The 13,327-nt window shown below is 36.9% G+C and overlaps 2 protein-coding genes and 2 long non-coding RNA genes across 5 annotated transcripts; 1 reads left to right on the top strand and 3 right to left on the bottom strand.

Moving 5' to 3' along the window:
* The first annotated feature begins 300 nt into the window (after nt 1-300).
* Nucleotides 301-1,556, top strand: LOC117910394. Its single transcript, XR_004650660.1, has 2 exons — nt 301-342; nt 1,146-1,556. It is a non-coding gene; the product is annotated as an uncharacterized LOC117910394 (long non-coding RNA).
* Nucleotides 1,557-2,598: 1,042 nt separating this feature from the next.
* Nucleotides 2,599-4,155, bottom strand: LOC117910391 (replication protein A 70 kDa DNA-binding subunit B-like). 2 transcript variants are annotated; one of them, XM_034824463.1, is made up of 5 exons: nt 4,045-4,155; nt 3,638-3,782; nt 3,369-3,528; nt 3,137-3,257; nt 2,599-2,938 (listed from the first exon to the last, which is right to left on the bottom strand). In XM_034824463.1, exons 3-5 carry the CDS (start codon nt 3,473-3,475, stop codon nt 2,738-2,740), a joined length of 429 nt encoding a protein of 142 aa, XP_034680354.1. In that variant the 5' UTR covers nt 3,476-3,528; nt 3,638-3,782; nt 4,045-4,155; the 3' UTR covers nt 2,599-2,737. The 2 variants fall into 2 exon arrangements, with proteins under 2 accessions (XP_034680354.1, XP_034680355.1); XM_034824464.1 differs by having other exon boundaries at nt 3,369-3,514.
* Nucleotides 4,156-6,959: 2,804 nt separating this feature from the next.
* On the bottom strand, nt 6,960-8,196 carry LOC117910392 (probable ubiquitin-conjugating enzyme E2 24). The gene is made up of 3 exons (XM_034824465.1): nt 7,943-8,196; nt 7,385-7,513; nt 6,960-7,029 (listed from the first exon to the last, which is right to left on the bottom strand). Exons 1-3 carry the CDS (start codon nt 8,096-8,098, stop codon nt 6,976-6,978), a joined length of 339 nt encoding a protein of 112 aa, XP_034680356.1. The 5' UTR covers nt 8,099-8,196; the 3' UTR covers nt 6,960-6,975.
* A 2,573-nt stretch (nt 8,197-10,769) lies between these two features.
* LOC117910382 lies at nt 10,770-11,245 on the bottom strand. The gene is made up of 3 exons (XR_004650658.1): nt 11,164-11,245; nt 10,905-11,045; nt 10,770-10,809 (listed from the first exon to the last, which is right to left on the bottom strand). It is a non-coding gene; the product is annotated as an uncharacterized LOC117910382 (long non-coding RNA).
* Between the last annotated feature and the right edge of the window lie 2,082 nt (nt 11,246-13,327).

Below are 13,327 nucleotides of genomic sequence, written 5' to 3'. Positions count from 1 at the left end.
CTATGATTTGTTGGCACTGTAGCTTAGGTACTACCTTAAGGGCCCTTAGGTACTACCTTAGTGGCCTTGAGGTACTACCTTAAGGGACCCTAGGTACTACCTTAAGGTAAACTTCAACTCAACCACTCCAAAGCCTCGAGTCTTCCTTGGTGACCCTTAGACCATCCAATTATGTGGTTCTCTTCATTCCTCAAGTGGTCCACCAATGGTTTCTTGGTACTGTAGCTTCATTAAGCAGTGGTAGGGATTGGACCTTGGAAGGACACAGTAGTTTCAGTGGTAGATAATTTTTTGCAAACACCTACTGATCTTGTTGGCAAAGCACATGCCCACGACTTACAGGTTTGTATCTTCTCTGTGTGAAGCTTTTTTGTGGTACGTTATCAATAAGGCTATTTATGAAACATATTATGTATGCCATATCTTCTGTCTCTCTTTGTTTCTGTATGTTGCATTTATACATCTATGTTTCTCTGTGTCAGTCTATGCTATGCATGGTCAAACTTTCAACGACATTTGGATGGGATGCCTAAATAGATATGATATTTGGAGTCATTCCATCAACTGAGTTGTGTGTGTGATATTATGTGGTGACCAAAAACAGTTTACCATATCAGTATTCACTAAGGATATGAGCCAATAAAAATAGGGCATCCAGGTTCTCAATCCCAATATTTTGCCTCCATTAAAGATTAAACTTGTTATCTCTGTGAATGAACTTAAACTCCATATGAGGGGGAACGTGTTTGAAGGTGTTGAGCTAAGAAACAGCCATGATGCACTAATTTTCACTAATTATACATGGTTTTAGGTCTCTATGAACACGTTGATTCATGGTGCTCAATTTCCTTTAAAGGAAAAAGAAAAAATCCATGGTTCTGTTTGTCTAAGATTGCATCCGAGGATTTCATTTTCGGTAATTATTTTCTTAAGAAATTTGAAGATCTAGATATGTGTACTCTAGAAGAATTCTAGGATTCGATTTGTCCTGATCATGATCATGTGCAAATTTTGGTTTACTGATTTTAGTTTTATTTCAAAATTTTCTTGTTAGGAAATCTCAAATTTCTCTTTTTCATGTGCAAGTATTTCATAAGCATTGAGCAAAAGTCATCAGAAACCCAACTTGTTAATTGTGATGGCAGGTACACCCATACACTTATCGGAATGAGAACCAGTTCTTACACTTCAACTTCCATCAAGACCCATATGCAGAATATGATTACTGGATAAACAAGATAGGAGTTGATGGACTCTTCACATATTTCACTGGCAGCCTCCATGACTTTCAGGAATGGACCTCTCCTCTCTCTCAAGATGATGGTGATGATGATGGCAATGCTGCTAAATTGTTGCATAAGATTGCAACTTTAGTCTCCCTACAGGAAGGGATGATTGTGTAAAATGCAACTTCTCAAGACTCTAGCTTAGGGTAGAAATCTCTCCAATAAAATTATAGATTTCACACATTCTGCCTAGCTAGCTGTATGTTGGTCACTACCCAAGTACTCAAAACTATCCAATCTAATCAAATGAAGCTTGTTCTTTGAAACTAAGTTTCCGGTCTTCGTTAGAAGCTTCATCTTCTTTGGTGCAGCTCATTTTCTAACATTGCTTTTGCAGTATAGCTGGATTTGCCATCATCTATACTTGCTCAACTGGTGTTTGTTTTTCGGTTTAGCTTTTTCCATTTACCTATAAAAACAAACACCACCTCATTTATTTGAAATCACTACTATCTGTTGTAGCAAAAATACAAAGATATTGATAAGGAATGCATTTCTTTGTTTCCGTAAATTTTCCAGTTCTTGGGAAATTATAACTCTATTTGGTAATTATTTTTAAAAAATAATTTTAAATTTTGGTTTTTTAACAATAATTTTTTAAAACTAATCACTAATGTTTTATAGAATTGTAAACCTAATTTTAAATTTATTTTTAATCGTTTTTAATATGTTTTAAAAATAATTTTTATATCTAATATTTTATTTTTTTTATCATTCTACATGTTCATATAATTATTGTTTTAAACAACCATCAAAAAACAATTTAAAAATATTTTCCCAAAAACACTATGTTTTTTATTTTTAAGAATAAAAAACAAAAAGCAAATTTATGATTGTCAAATGTTTTTTTTTTTTTTTCTAAAAAATAAAAAATATTCTTAAAAGCATTTGCCAAACAAACCCTATATGACTTTTTCCACCCAAAACATGAAAGCAATGCCTACTTTCTACACTCTTCTCCACTTTTGGAAGTATTCTCCCATCTCAAATGAAGAAGAATTTCTTGACCAAGAACTGAACTCTACTTTTTATCACCACAACTGAGAAGCTGCCCTAAACCTTTTCTCAAACATCATAATTTTAATAAACTGCAGAACTACAAACCATTGTGGACTTAGCCATTAAACATGAAGAATGCAATCCCATCTCAAATTGAAGCATTAAGGTGCAGGACTGCAAATATGGGTAAATAACCGTTAGTGATTAACTAGATAGCCCAAAAGTCGATCACATGGAAACCCAAGTCGTCAAACTGTTTTTTAAGTGATTTTTCTACAATGCAACAAAACCACATGTATGTCTACAAAACATATATTACAATAATGGTATGTGCATTCCAAGTTAGGATTAAGCTTCCTCTATATTCAATGGGATGTGTCTTAAGATATAGAGGGAACTGAAGGCATACTGACTAAATATCGTTATCCAAAGAACAAAATAAACTAAGGAGCCTATTGTGAAGTCTTCATCTTTGATATCTCCTCTAACAGTAATCTGGATTCAGCTGCATAATCAACTGGAACAACAGCCCTGGCTGTTATCCTCTGCCTTTTCTCGTTCATGTACTCATGTTGTGCAACACTAATCCGGAAAAGATGAGGGACCCAAATAGCTTCCTTCAATTTCTGTTGGAATAGGTTCTCTTCTCCCTCCTGCAGAGAAGATTGGGTTTTTTAAACATCAGATTTTGAATGCCAGAAGTTCATCCTTTTTTTTTTTCCCATAGAACCCAACTAGGCTACCAAATAAGTAACCAACTACATATGAATTAATGCATCAATGAGCAACTCTTTCAAGTTAACTAAGATTTGGACAAACTCATAGATATTTCAATTTTGTCAAGAGTTTACCTGTGATTTCAGCTTATTAAGCTCATCAGCAGAGCACCCAAATATTCTCTCTGCTTGTTCATTGAACAGAGAAAGCCATGCTTCACCACTAGCATCTGAATCTTTCACTACCATTATGTACCTGGAAAACAAAACAGAAAGGAACAAAGAAACATCACTCATACGACTACTTTCATGAATTTCAACTACTATCGCTGGATTCTTATTGATTCAAATTCCATGAATCCCTTACCTTAAACTGCACTCATCATCATTCTTTTGGCATCCTTCACACCAATACCCAGATCCAATAGCATCTGTGACTTTCTTGTTGCATGTCTTACAAGCCCGGTACCACATGTTTGATCAGGCTTGATGAAGCTTATGTATGCTCTGATGCTAAAAAAGGAAGGCTGTACAAAGACAAGCCCACATTATCAAAACTGAATATGCTTTTAACTCAAAACTTTGGCTAAGACCAGGTTGATCATGTTAGGTTATTTTAATGACAGTAATTATTACCTTGTCTTCACCCAAAGATGGGTTGCTGGTTACATGAGAAAGGGAAACCCTGTTATAGTACATGGACCTCACTCCAGCCTTAGATGAAGGACTGATATCAGACCCAATAGAAGCCATTGAAGCTCCTTTACATTCAGAATCATACCTGTGAACAAGAACATATGGTCAGAAACACTAACTACAAGAACTAACAAGGTAAATAGGTCACTGGATGATTCCTTACCAGGATATCAACTTTTTTTATTTGCGTTTATCTGGATTTACCAGTACAATACTTTCACTCAAGTTGACAGTTATACAACTAAAACAAGATATGAAGAGAACATTACAAAGAGGACTTCTTATCATTCTCATGTTTTTTAGAATTGCCATAATAATACCAAATTCAAGAAAACAAGGGGAATTACCTTGGAAGTCTCCAACTTTGAGAGATTTAATTGCAACAATTGGAAATTAATCAGCATTATCCAACAATTCCTGCCCTACATTAGTAGCATGATCATTCCACAAAGAGACCACAACAGTTTTCTTCCTACAATTCAAACGTCAATAAGTTCAATATGAAGCAACATTAGACCAAAAGTAACCAGTGGACAAAATAAAATTTTAGTCTTAGCATACAAGGTTGCAATGACTGTTTGCCTTTGAAGTGAGGATGAGACATCAAAACTGAGCCCCCAGTGATGGAATATCAACAAAACTTCAAAAGATGTTTCTAAGCATAGCATGTGCAAGTTTCACTAGTTAACCAACTACTACTTCCAGGACTAAAGCAAATCCATTAACATTAGACTTGTATAAGACGATTTTAGAACTTTCAAGAGAAGCATATAATAGGCTCACAGTGGATGGATTTGGCATAAGATGGACCAGTCTGTAGATGTCTTCAAAGAATCAAAGAGATACTGTCCATTACAAATTCAATATCAGAAGTATGCAGATATTCAATAGGTGTTATTCATGATGATGGACACAAAATAGAATTCACCATATCTTACTTAACAATTTCAGCTTCACCTCTCATATAGCAGAATTAGCTTGGCCAAATAGTAGGCAGAATAGGAATCAATTTCTTCAACCTAGCCAATAGTTTCTCATATTTCATGGCTCTCTTAGAACTACGCACCTGCAAAGAGGTCATGGAGTAACCTCTTTAGCTGAACGTAAATTTCATATACCAATGTATTTTTTATAGTCAGTGGTAAATTAATCTAAAAGCACCTAACAGAAAGGGGGTCACAATCCAAACATATCGGAAGTATGCAATGGGTGCCCAAAGTAAAAATGGTAAACCAAAAAATAGCTATATAGTTTTTAGAGGCTTCAGTCTGGGCATGCCTACATTTACAAACTAAAATCAAAATAGAAACAGTTATATTATAAAGTCTGAGTCATGATGAGAATGTCTTATGATCACATCCCTTTCTCCAGCAGCCACTATTCCGAATTGTCAATCATATCTCATGTCTTTATGGTTGTCAACCATCTTGTTTCCAATTGTCGCCTGCAATTAAGAAAAAAAAATAATAATAAATAACGTAAGTTTTATTTGTATCGTTAAGCACAAGGGCCTGGAGGGACAGAAGAACTTGGAGAATGGTGGAGCTCCCTAGATTCCATACTTCTGTGCCTGTGCCTGTCCATGTATTGAGAAGACTGAGGCACACCTTTCCAGATTCATACAAGTTAGGATTGACACGCAGCCCACCAGAAATGTAGTGTACCAACTGCATAAGATTTTAGGTTCAGAAAAACCGCGCAAGATTTAATCAGATGCAAGATAAACTTGTGCATGGATGTGTGCAAGAGCATCCAGGTACACAGAATAAAAGAGAGCAAATTTTTCAGTAAGGGGAAGACCCCATCTCAAAGAAGGTTGCTGAAAAATTAGAAATACACTCGACTGCATAGAAGAACAAGGATTTTGAAAGGAAAATATTTCCTCCACTCTCAAATGGGTTATCCAAATCAGCAACACATCACGTATATACGTCTTTCAATACACAAACTGGAGACCCAAATGAAATAACTTACAGGTGGTTCATGAGGATACTCTGGAGGGAGGAAAATATCAAAAAAAGAAAAAGCCCATCATGATATGGAGTTGCAGATGGGCCAACAATGGCTGCCCGCAGGAGATCCATCATTTCCTCATAGATGCGGACATAGATTGTTTCTGTTAAAATTACAAAAGGTCTAATTAATAACAGCCTGCGAACCAGGGTAGTGAGAATCTTCTTCACATGAATTAACCTTTCTAACTGCTATTAGTTCATACTCTCATTTCAATTTCACATTCAATTGAACATTATAAGGATCTATTGAAAGAAAATACTTCTCAATTGTATTCTTTATCACTGTCAGCTGTCACACCATTAGTTTTAGGAAAATAAATTGGATCACCTTCTACTATTCCACAAATGATATCACATTAAAAAAAATGAGGGCCTTCTACTACAACTCACAACAAAAAATATCACCAAATTTATGAATCTGAGTTCATAAATTTGTTGAACTCTCAAAAACATAACACAATCGACTGTCATGGAATTTTTATAAACAATTGTTCATTTATCCCAACATTTGTTTCCCTTTGCAATAATGGACTCTACCACCATTTTCCAACCCAATGATAATAAACTCCATTTATGCTCCGAGAAACCCCTCTTCATTTTTTCTATTTATGTTTAAACTACTCCAATTAACAGGTCCAAGGAACTCAAATTATATCCACATATAAAATGCTTCATAGCATAAATAGCACTAAACCACTAAAGTCAATAGAATAAAGTGCTAACCAGGAAGATTTTTCTCAAGCATGCTCCATTCTTGCTGAACCTTCTTCAACCAACCTTTTTTAACCTGAAAAGGGAGATAAAGAATTAACCTCACTATCTGCATGCATCAACTGGTATAACTTTAAAGAGAAATGAGGAGTGTTTCTGACCTGAGTCAATGCCAATCCCTTGCCAGCACTATCAACAAAGTGGTGGTCTGAACAATCACAAACCATATCAAACTGACTAAACTGTTCTGGATTCTTGCTGCCTGATGAAAATGGAAGATCTTTATTTCCACCAATCTCTTTGATTTCCTCCTTTATGCTTGTCTCTCCAGATGCCTGTAAGTCATCTACTACAATATGTTGCTCCTCAGTGCAAGGATTGCAAGAGTTTAATACTCCTTTCAGATGAGTCCCAGTGTCATTTTCATCTTCTGAACAGTGGCTGGATGACAATTGGCCTGACAGTAATGTGGAATCAGGGTGAACCAAATAGACTTGCTGCAATGCTCAAGAAAAAGCCAATAGCCGCTCGAGGAAGGAGGGAGGAAGTAGACTACCATGGGTACTTTTTGCAATCTTTATCAACAATATTGAGATCTGACACATCCTGGACATCGAAGGATTTCTTCAATATTTACCAAACCAGATGTCAATAATACAAATAATATATCACTCGCTGAATTTCAAAACAAGTTCTGCCTTAAGGAATTTACCCCAGTTCAATAATTGCTCTATGTTCTGTTATATTGGAGAAGATATGAGATATGGAATTTTGGAAATTATCAGCTAGAGTTTGGACTTGCAGTTCTAAAATTTCAATTATTCTTTATTTTCCCTATAATTAATTCATCAGGTATCAAATCAAGCATTCCAGGGGAAACTGAGGTACCCTCTCTCAATAGTGAAGTCCTGACATATACAGAGACTTATGATTAATGGAATGGATAGAAACTTGGATTTACCTTTTCTTTCCCTGGGGAAGATTGATTGTCGTCCTCAATCAACTCATGATTCAATTCCTCAATGTTTTCTTCGGGAGTTGTAGATGAACCTTCAAATTTATCTATTCGAAAGATTTCATTAGGAGCAACCTGGGGCAAGGTCATTCCAACAATGCATTCAGCAAGATGCCATGATGAACACTCTTCAGTTATATGTGAAAGCAGAATGTACAATCAATTACAGGATGGCTTCCATAAGTGGCAGAAGTTGGTAGCGTGATATATCAATCTCAACTAGTTTGGAAAGCAGCAGTTATTACCTTTTTTAAAACAGGAATTTGGTGCAGAATGAAAATAAACTTCACACTTTTAACCCACCCTTCCCACATTTTCTTCGCCAAAGTAACAATTTTCACATAAATATAAAAAGTGAGAACTAAATGGTAGCATAGACCACTAGAAATAATGTGGATTACACTTAGCTACTACCAGTTCAAACTCATCCAAAAGCCCCAGTCAACTTATGTAACTAGTGGCACGTAATATTCAAATAGAACAATGAGAGACTAGAGTTCATACCTGGGTTGTAAGACCAGTAGCCCATTTCACCTTGACACCACCATCTTTGAAGCCCACTACATTGCCAATATGGGATGAATAATATTTATCAGAGTACTCGTTCTGATCTTTACTGCAAGTCTCACATTTAAGGGGAGTTTCTTTGCCCATACCCATTTCTGCAATTGCATTATTATTGAAATTCTGTCCATCAGCTTGATCAACAAGCTGGTTCCTTTCCAACCTAAACACGAAATCACCAAGACAGTACGAGTAATTGGAATCCATAGAGCTCATTCAAGAATAAGCTCATCATTACATCTCCTGAAAAAAACAATAAAAGAAAATAAATAAATAAAATCAATGTCTTGATCTTTTTCACAAATAAAATCAAAGTCTTAATCTTTTTCACAAATGAAATCAAAATCTTAATTTTTTTCACAAAAGAAATTATGACTTAATTCTGTTTCAATTGGCATGTATTTGTTGTATGTCTATTTAAATTCAGAAATGGGGAAGAAAACCAACTGCAGTCAACAAAGCCACTTCCCAACTGGTTGAGTGGGACCTTTTCCACTTGATTTACATGACATGCATCCTATTAACCTAGGTGTCCCTGTTACAGATGAAAGAAAGATTATGGTCTTGTCTTTGTCTTTATTTTTATTTGTATTATTATTATTATCTTTTTTCAATAGGAGGAAACACTGAATCTTTATTATGATTGGAAAGGTAATTCCCTCAAATATAAATTTTCAAGATAAACAAATAACAGAGAAAAAAATAGAGGGCGCCACCTTCTGATTATGCACTCCCAGCACCACCAGCCCCACTCTCATGCAAGTACGGTTCCATCATTGACCTTGCCTGTCCAAGGTGGCCTCTATTAATCAAATTCGACACGCCTTCAAGACCTTATCTCTAGCATTATTTGCCGCATTAGTAACCAAAGTAACGACCAGCCTCAGTCGATATAAGTGCATCTTGTCCTGCACAACACACACGAAAATCATATGCTGGTTTGGTAAAAATTCAAATAAACCAATTTCTAAAGTATTGGTTGCACTTACCTCCGCAATTGAATGTGCTAGTGTCGCCCCATTCCAATGTTCCATGTACTTGATTGCGAACATGCCACAATCATATCTACACCACCAATTGCATTACACCAATCATATGCATACATCAAGCATAAAAGACAAATACATCAGTACCGCATATTTAATGATACGTCAAATAATAACGGTTAAAGTAATCTACCCATTTAGTTGTTGCACAATTTGGGGTTGCACATGCTGGAATTTTGAGACCTCCACTCGCCTGAGCATGCCATGAGCATGGAATGCTTGATCAATTGCATCAGACAAGCGTCTCGATACGGCACTTATCACGTTACCCCTTCTTAAAGGCAACGAAGATAAGATTTCAACCCTTGAAGCTGGAATATTGACCACGTGCACGTGCCAATGGTTGTTGTCGCAGACGGGAAAAAATAGCTACACACATATTCATGACATTGCCATTAATAAGTTAGTAGAGCACTATAATATGATAATTAAATGAAACAAAGACTTTGACCTTGATGCCATTGTACTAGGTTTGACGTACCATATCACAACTAGAGAAATCATGGCCCACAAATTCAGCATGAAGGAACATCCGACACCGCTCTTTGATTTCATGCTTTTTGGCCTTTGGCGTAAGGCTGGCTAGCACCACCTGTCCATTTGTTCTTACAGCTCACCACATAGTCTCCAATTTAAAATAATAGATAAACGCATTAAAGAATTATGATTAAGGCCTCACGGAGAATGATGGATCGAAATAGTGTCCGCGCGGTGGTACATCTTGTTCTGCATTCATCATTCGGCAGACCAGTCCGATAACCTGAAAATGTACACATGTAAATGACCATAAAACATAATAATGTGCATCTTATATAACAACCAAGGCATAATAGAATTCTTTGAGACATACCGAACTATTTACCCAACGGCCTCCATTGAGCGAAGAAAGCTCATCCCGTGTTATATATGTGCCATGCATATCGCACAAGATCTCGCTGCATTGTCAAAAATGTGTTAAGTCAATAGCCATAAACATTAACAATAATGTCAACTTTAACAATAAATGGTGAATTCATGTGAAGTACCTTGGCTCACCGTCTTCTGACAACGCATAATCCGCAACCAACCTTTCTTGTTGGCTGATTTTAGGAAATAGTTGAACACATTGCGAGACGAAAGGGGATTTGCAAATGGCGGCTGGCTTAACAAGCCTTTCGCTGTGTGTTTAACTCTCCGCCTAGGGGTAGGAGTAGGCTCTTTGCTGCCACAGCCTTCTTGAACTCCAATTTGCACCCCTTTAAGTGATTGCAATTCAGCACTCTTTTGTGAAGGTGGGAATGTGTCGTGGTCAATACATGGGCCATCATCTACTGCTGCATCGGTGACTCTTTGCTGGCCAGAATGAGTGCTTGCGGCACCGGATCCTTTTCTCATCATTTCATCACTACAAGGATGCACACCGGTGCTTCCCTCGTCTTTCTTTCTTTCTACATTCACAGCTTCTTGTGGTGGGGTGAGTGCACACCCACTTTGTCCTCCACTGGACCTTGCACGTAGTGTGGCAATGTCTTGTGCCACAGATGAAGCAAGGCTCATAAGATGTTCAGAATTCTGACTCAGTCGAGCTTCAATGGTCTAGTGTTAGGGAGAAAGAATATCAATTAGTACGATCAACTAGAATGAGGATGGTGCTCAAGTTTGTTTGTAAAGTCATAAAGTCGTAGTGCCATGGCGTACCTCAGTTGGGTCATCAGAGTGTGAGGAACCCGCCTCATATGGATGTCCATCATTTTGTGCAGAAGGTTTGCTTTCCTGTATGACCTGCCCATACATCAAACAAACATTGATGATTACTTTGAAACATAAATTAATGATAACACCCAACTACGTTTTTGGAGGGCTGAATTTTAGCATACCTGGACATGGCCATAATTGCCATAGGTGTGTATTTCGGCAGCCAAGCGCCTCTTGACTTGCTCATCTGTCCATGCAGCCGAAAGTGGACTGCGGACTTCAACTTGGAAAGCCGGCATAGAGAACTTGCTGATATAGAAAAGCTGTGAAGTGGGAACCAAATATAAGTTGGTTAGAGAAGCTATTACAAGATTAACAAAAGAAGAAATTATTTTGGTAGACGCATATGACATTAATGTGGAGAGGTTGAGAAATGAATACCTGAAGAAACAAGACACAACCTCTAATGTATGTCGGGTGGCTTGTACGATAGTCCCTTATCCCATCCTCGACATATTGGAGAACAAACTTGGCCCAATTTTTGCGCACCCCACTTCACTATCCCAAACCGTGTCCCACAAGTCATGCATACCTTCTTGTTTTGAGTTGGGGGCAAGGATAGTGGCACATGCGAAAATGAGGAAGGATTTCATGAATTCTTCGCCAACTGGTAGATCACGCAAATTAGCTTCCAATATTTTGATGTCGTATGTGCGGTTGGGTGTGCCACGCCTATTGTAGATGAGAATGTCAACGCCATCGTCCGGGATGCCTAGCACCTCTCTAACATCTTTAGGCGTGACTGGGACAGCAACTCTTGTATCCATGCATAAGCGGTGGTAGCCAATGTCGTAGCTGGCCACTATCCACGTTATTAGCTCATAACGCAATTCTTTACAACCAAGCTGCAGCAAGCCTCCGAATCCCATATCACTGATGGCATTCTTCTTATCCATTGGGAGGGTATCCATGATTGATAGGAATTTCTTTCCCGAGCAGCGGGATTTTGGTAACTTAACCTACAACATGAAAGAAGGAAAATATATTACAAATATGTCACAATTCCAAAGTTAAGCCTCAAGAGTAATAGTTTTAAAAGTAGGTTAAAGGGCTATCAAATATTTTACCGCTTCAAATCTTGATGGAACATGGCTTCTCCGCTTCCTTTGTCTGCTATCCATGTGCTTAATAAATGAAGTGCTTCTTTTCCTTGAGTATTTTCAGCAACGGTGTAGACTAGTAGTTGGGGAAAATTATGCACCAAGAGATTGTGAATGGAGCATCACCGTGATAATAGCAATATAAGGGGTAGATGCTGCATCTGCACAATGAAATGAGCAGTTTTATATATGTATTCTTCATTAACAGCATAACAATCTTAACTAGTGCTCTAACTTTCCACTTGATCTAATTATAAAGGTTTTGATAATGATAATTATGTTTCCTTACAAGATACTGATACGAAAATTTCTAATTCTTTTGGGGATTATACTGCCTTGAAATTTTAGTGAAAGGGAAAGAAAAGTAACAAGAAAAATTAACATCTTAACAAAATCATACCAATTCAGCATCTCTCTCACACACAATTTGATTATAGTCTGTGGTGAATGCTTTTGCTTTTTCTTGGTAATGCTTCTCTGACATGAATCAATTTTGACCAATCAAAATGTTTTCCGGGGTCTGGAAATGATTTCTTATTGGTGAAAAATATAGCTTGGTGCTGTCTTATAACACAGCATAGTATGGAAATCAAAATAAAATCTCAATATTCTGTGTTTGGGTGAATGATTAGCTATATATGCAGAGATTGAAATGGTAGGATTTATGTCTGAATAGTTACCCTTATGCACCAACTACATTTAGCATTGTCACAGTATCTTAGAAATGTAATCATGTTTGGCTATTCTTTTTAAACTTGATTTCCATTGTCAATCATATCATTGACACTTCTTGTAAGCATACAGTGACTCACAATGATCAGGGTGTTTGATGAACTTGTTGAGCTCTACTGAATGATGCTTTACTATAGATATAGGGATAATGTTGCTTATGATGTGATTACATACTTTAAATTTGTTCTATCATGCATTGGCTGAAAGAAACTATGGAAAGCTCCAGTACCTTTTGTCAATAATTGTAACAAAACTCTCAAGACATATTAAATTCCAAGTATCTTTTCTCAACTGAAGGAGAAAAAAGGGAGACATGGGGGAGTACTCTATTTATTATAAACATGAAATAGTTTTACTATTATTATGAAGTTGATATGCATGCCATGGGTGGTTGTTATATAATATGCTAAGGCTGATTTCATCAGTTGAGACTTATAATTGTTGAGTATCGTTATTGGACCAATGCATTCACCATTTTGTGGACTTTAAGTTTCAGAAGATAAATAATTGATGTAATGAGCAAGCCGTGGAACTTCTTTTACAGGAAGAATATATATAATAAGAATCATTGTAAACAGAATATATTGTTCCCCTAGCTTCACTGCCCTTGAGCTGTTGAGGCTTTACCCTTTAGATCGAATTTGTATGATCAGAAAATGACTATGTGAATTCACTCAAAACAATAGGCACATCAAAAGAAAAAAAAACCGAGA

The sequence above is a fragment of the Vitis riparia genome, unplaced genomic scaffold, assembly GCF_004353265.1.
Source record: "Vitis riparia cultivar Riparia Gloire de Montpellier isolate 1030 unplaced genomic scaffold, EGFV_Vit.rip_1.0 scaffold727_pilon_pilon, whole genome shotgun sequence".
NCBI classification, from domain to species: domain Eukaryota; kingdom Viridiplantae; phylum Streptophyta; class Magnoliopsida; order Vitales; family Vitaceae; genus Vitis; species Vitis riparia.
This window is presented reverse-complemented; position numbering and strand designations above follow the sequence as displayed.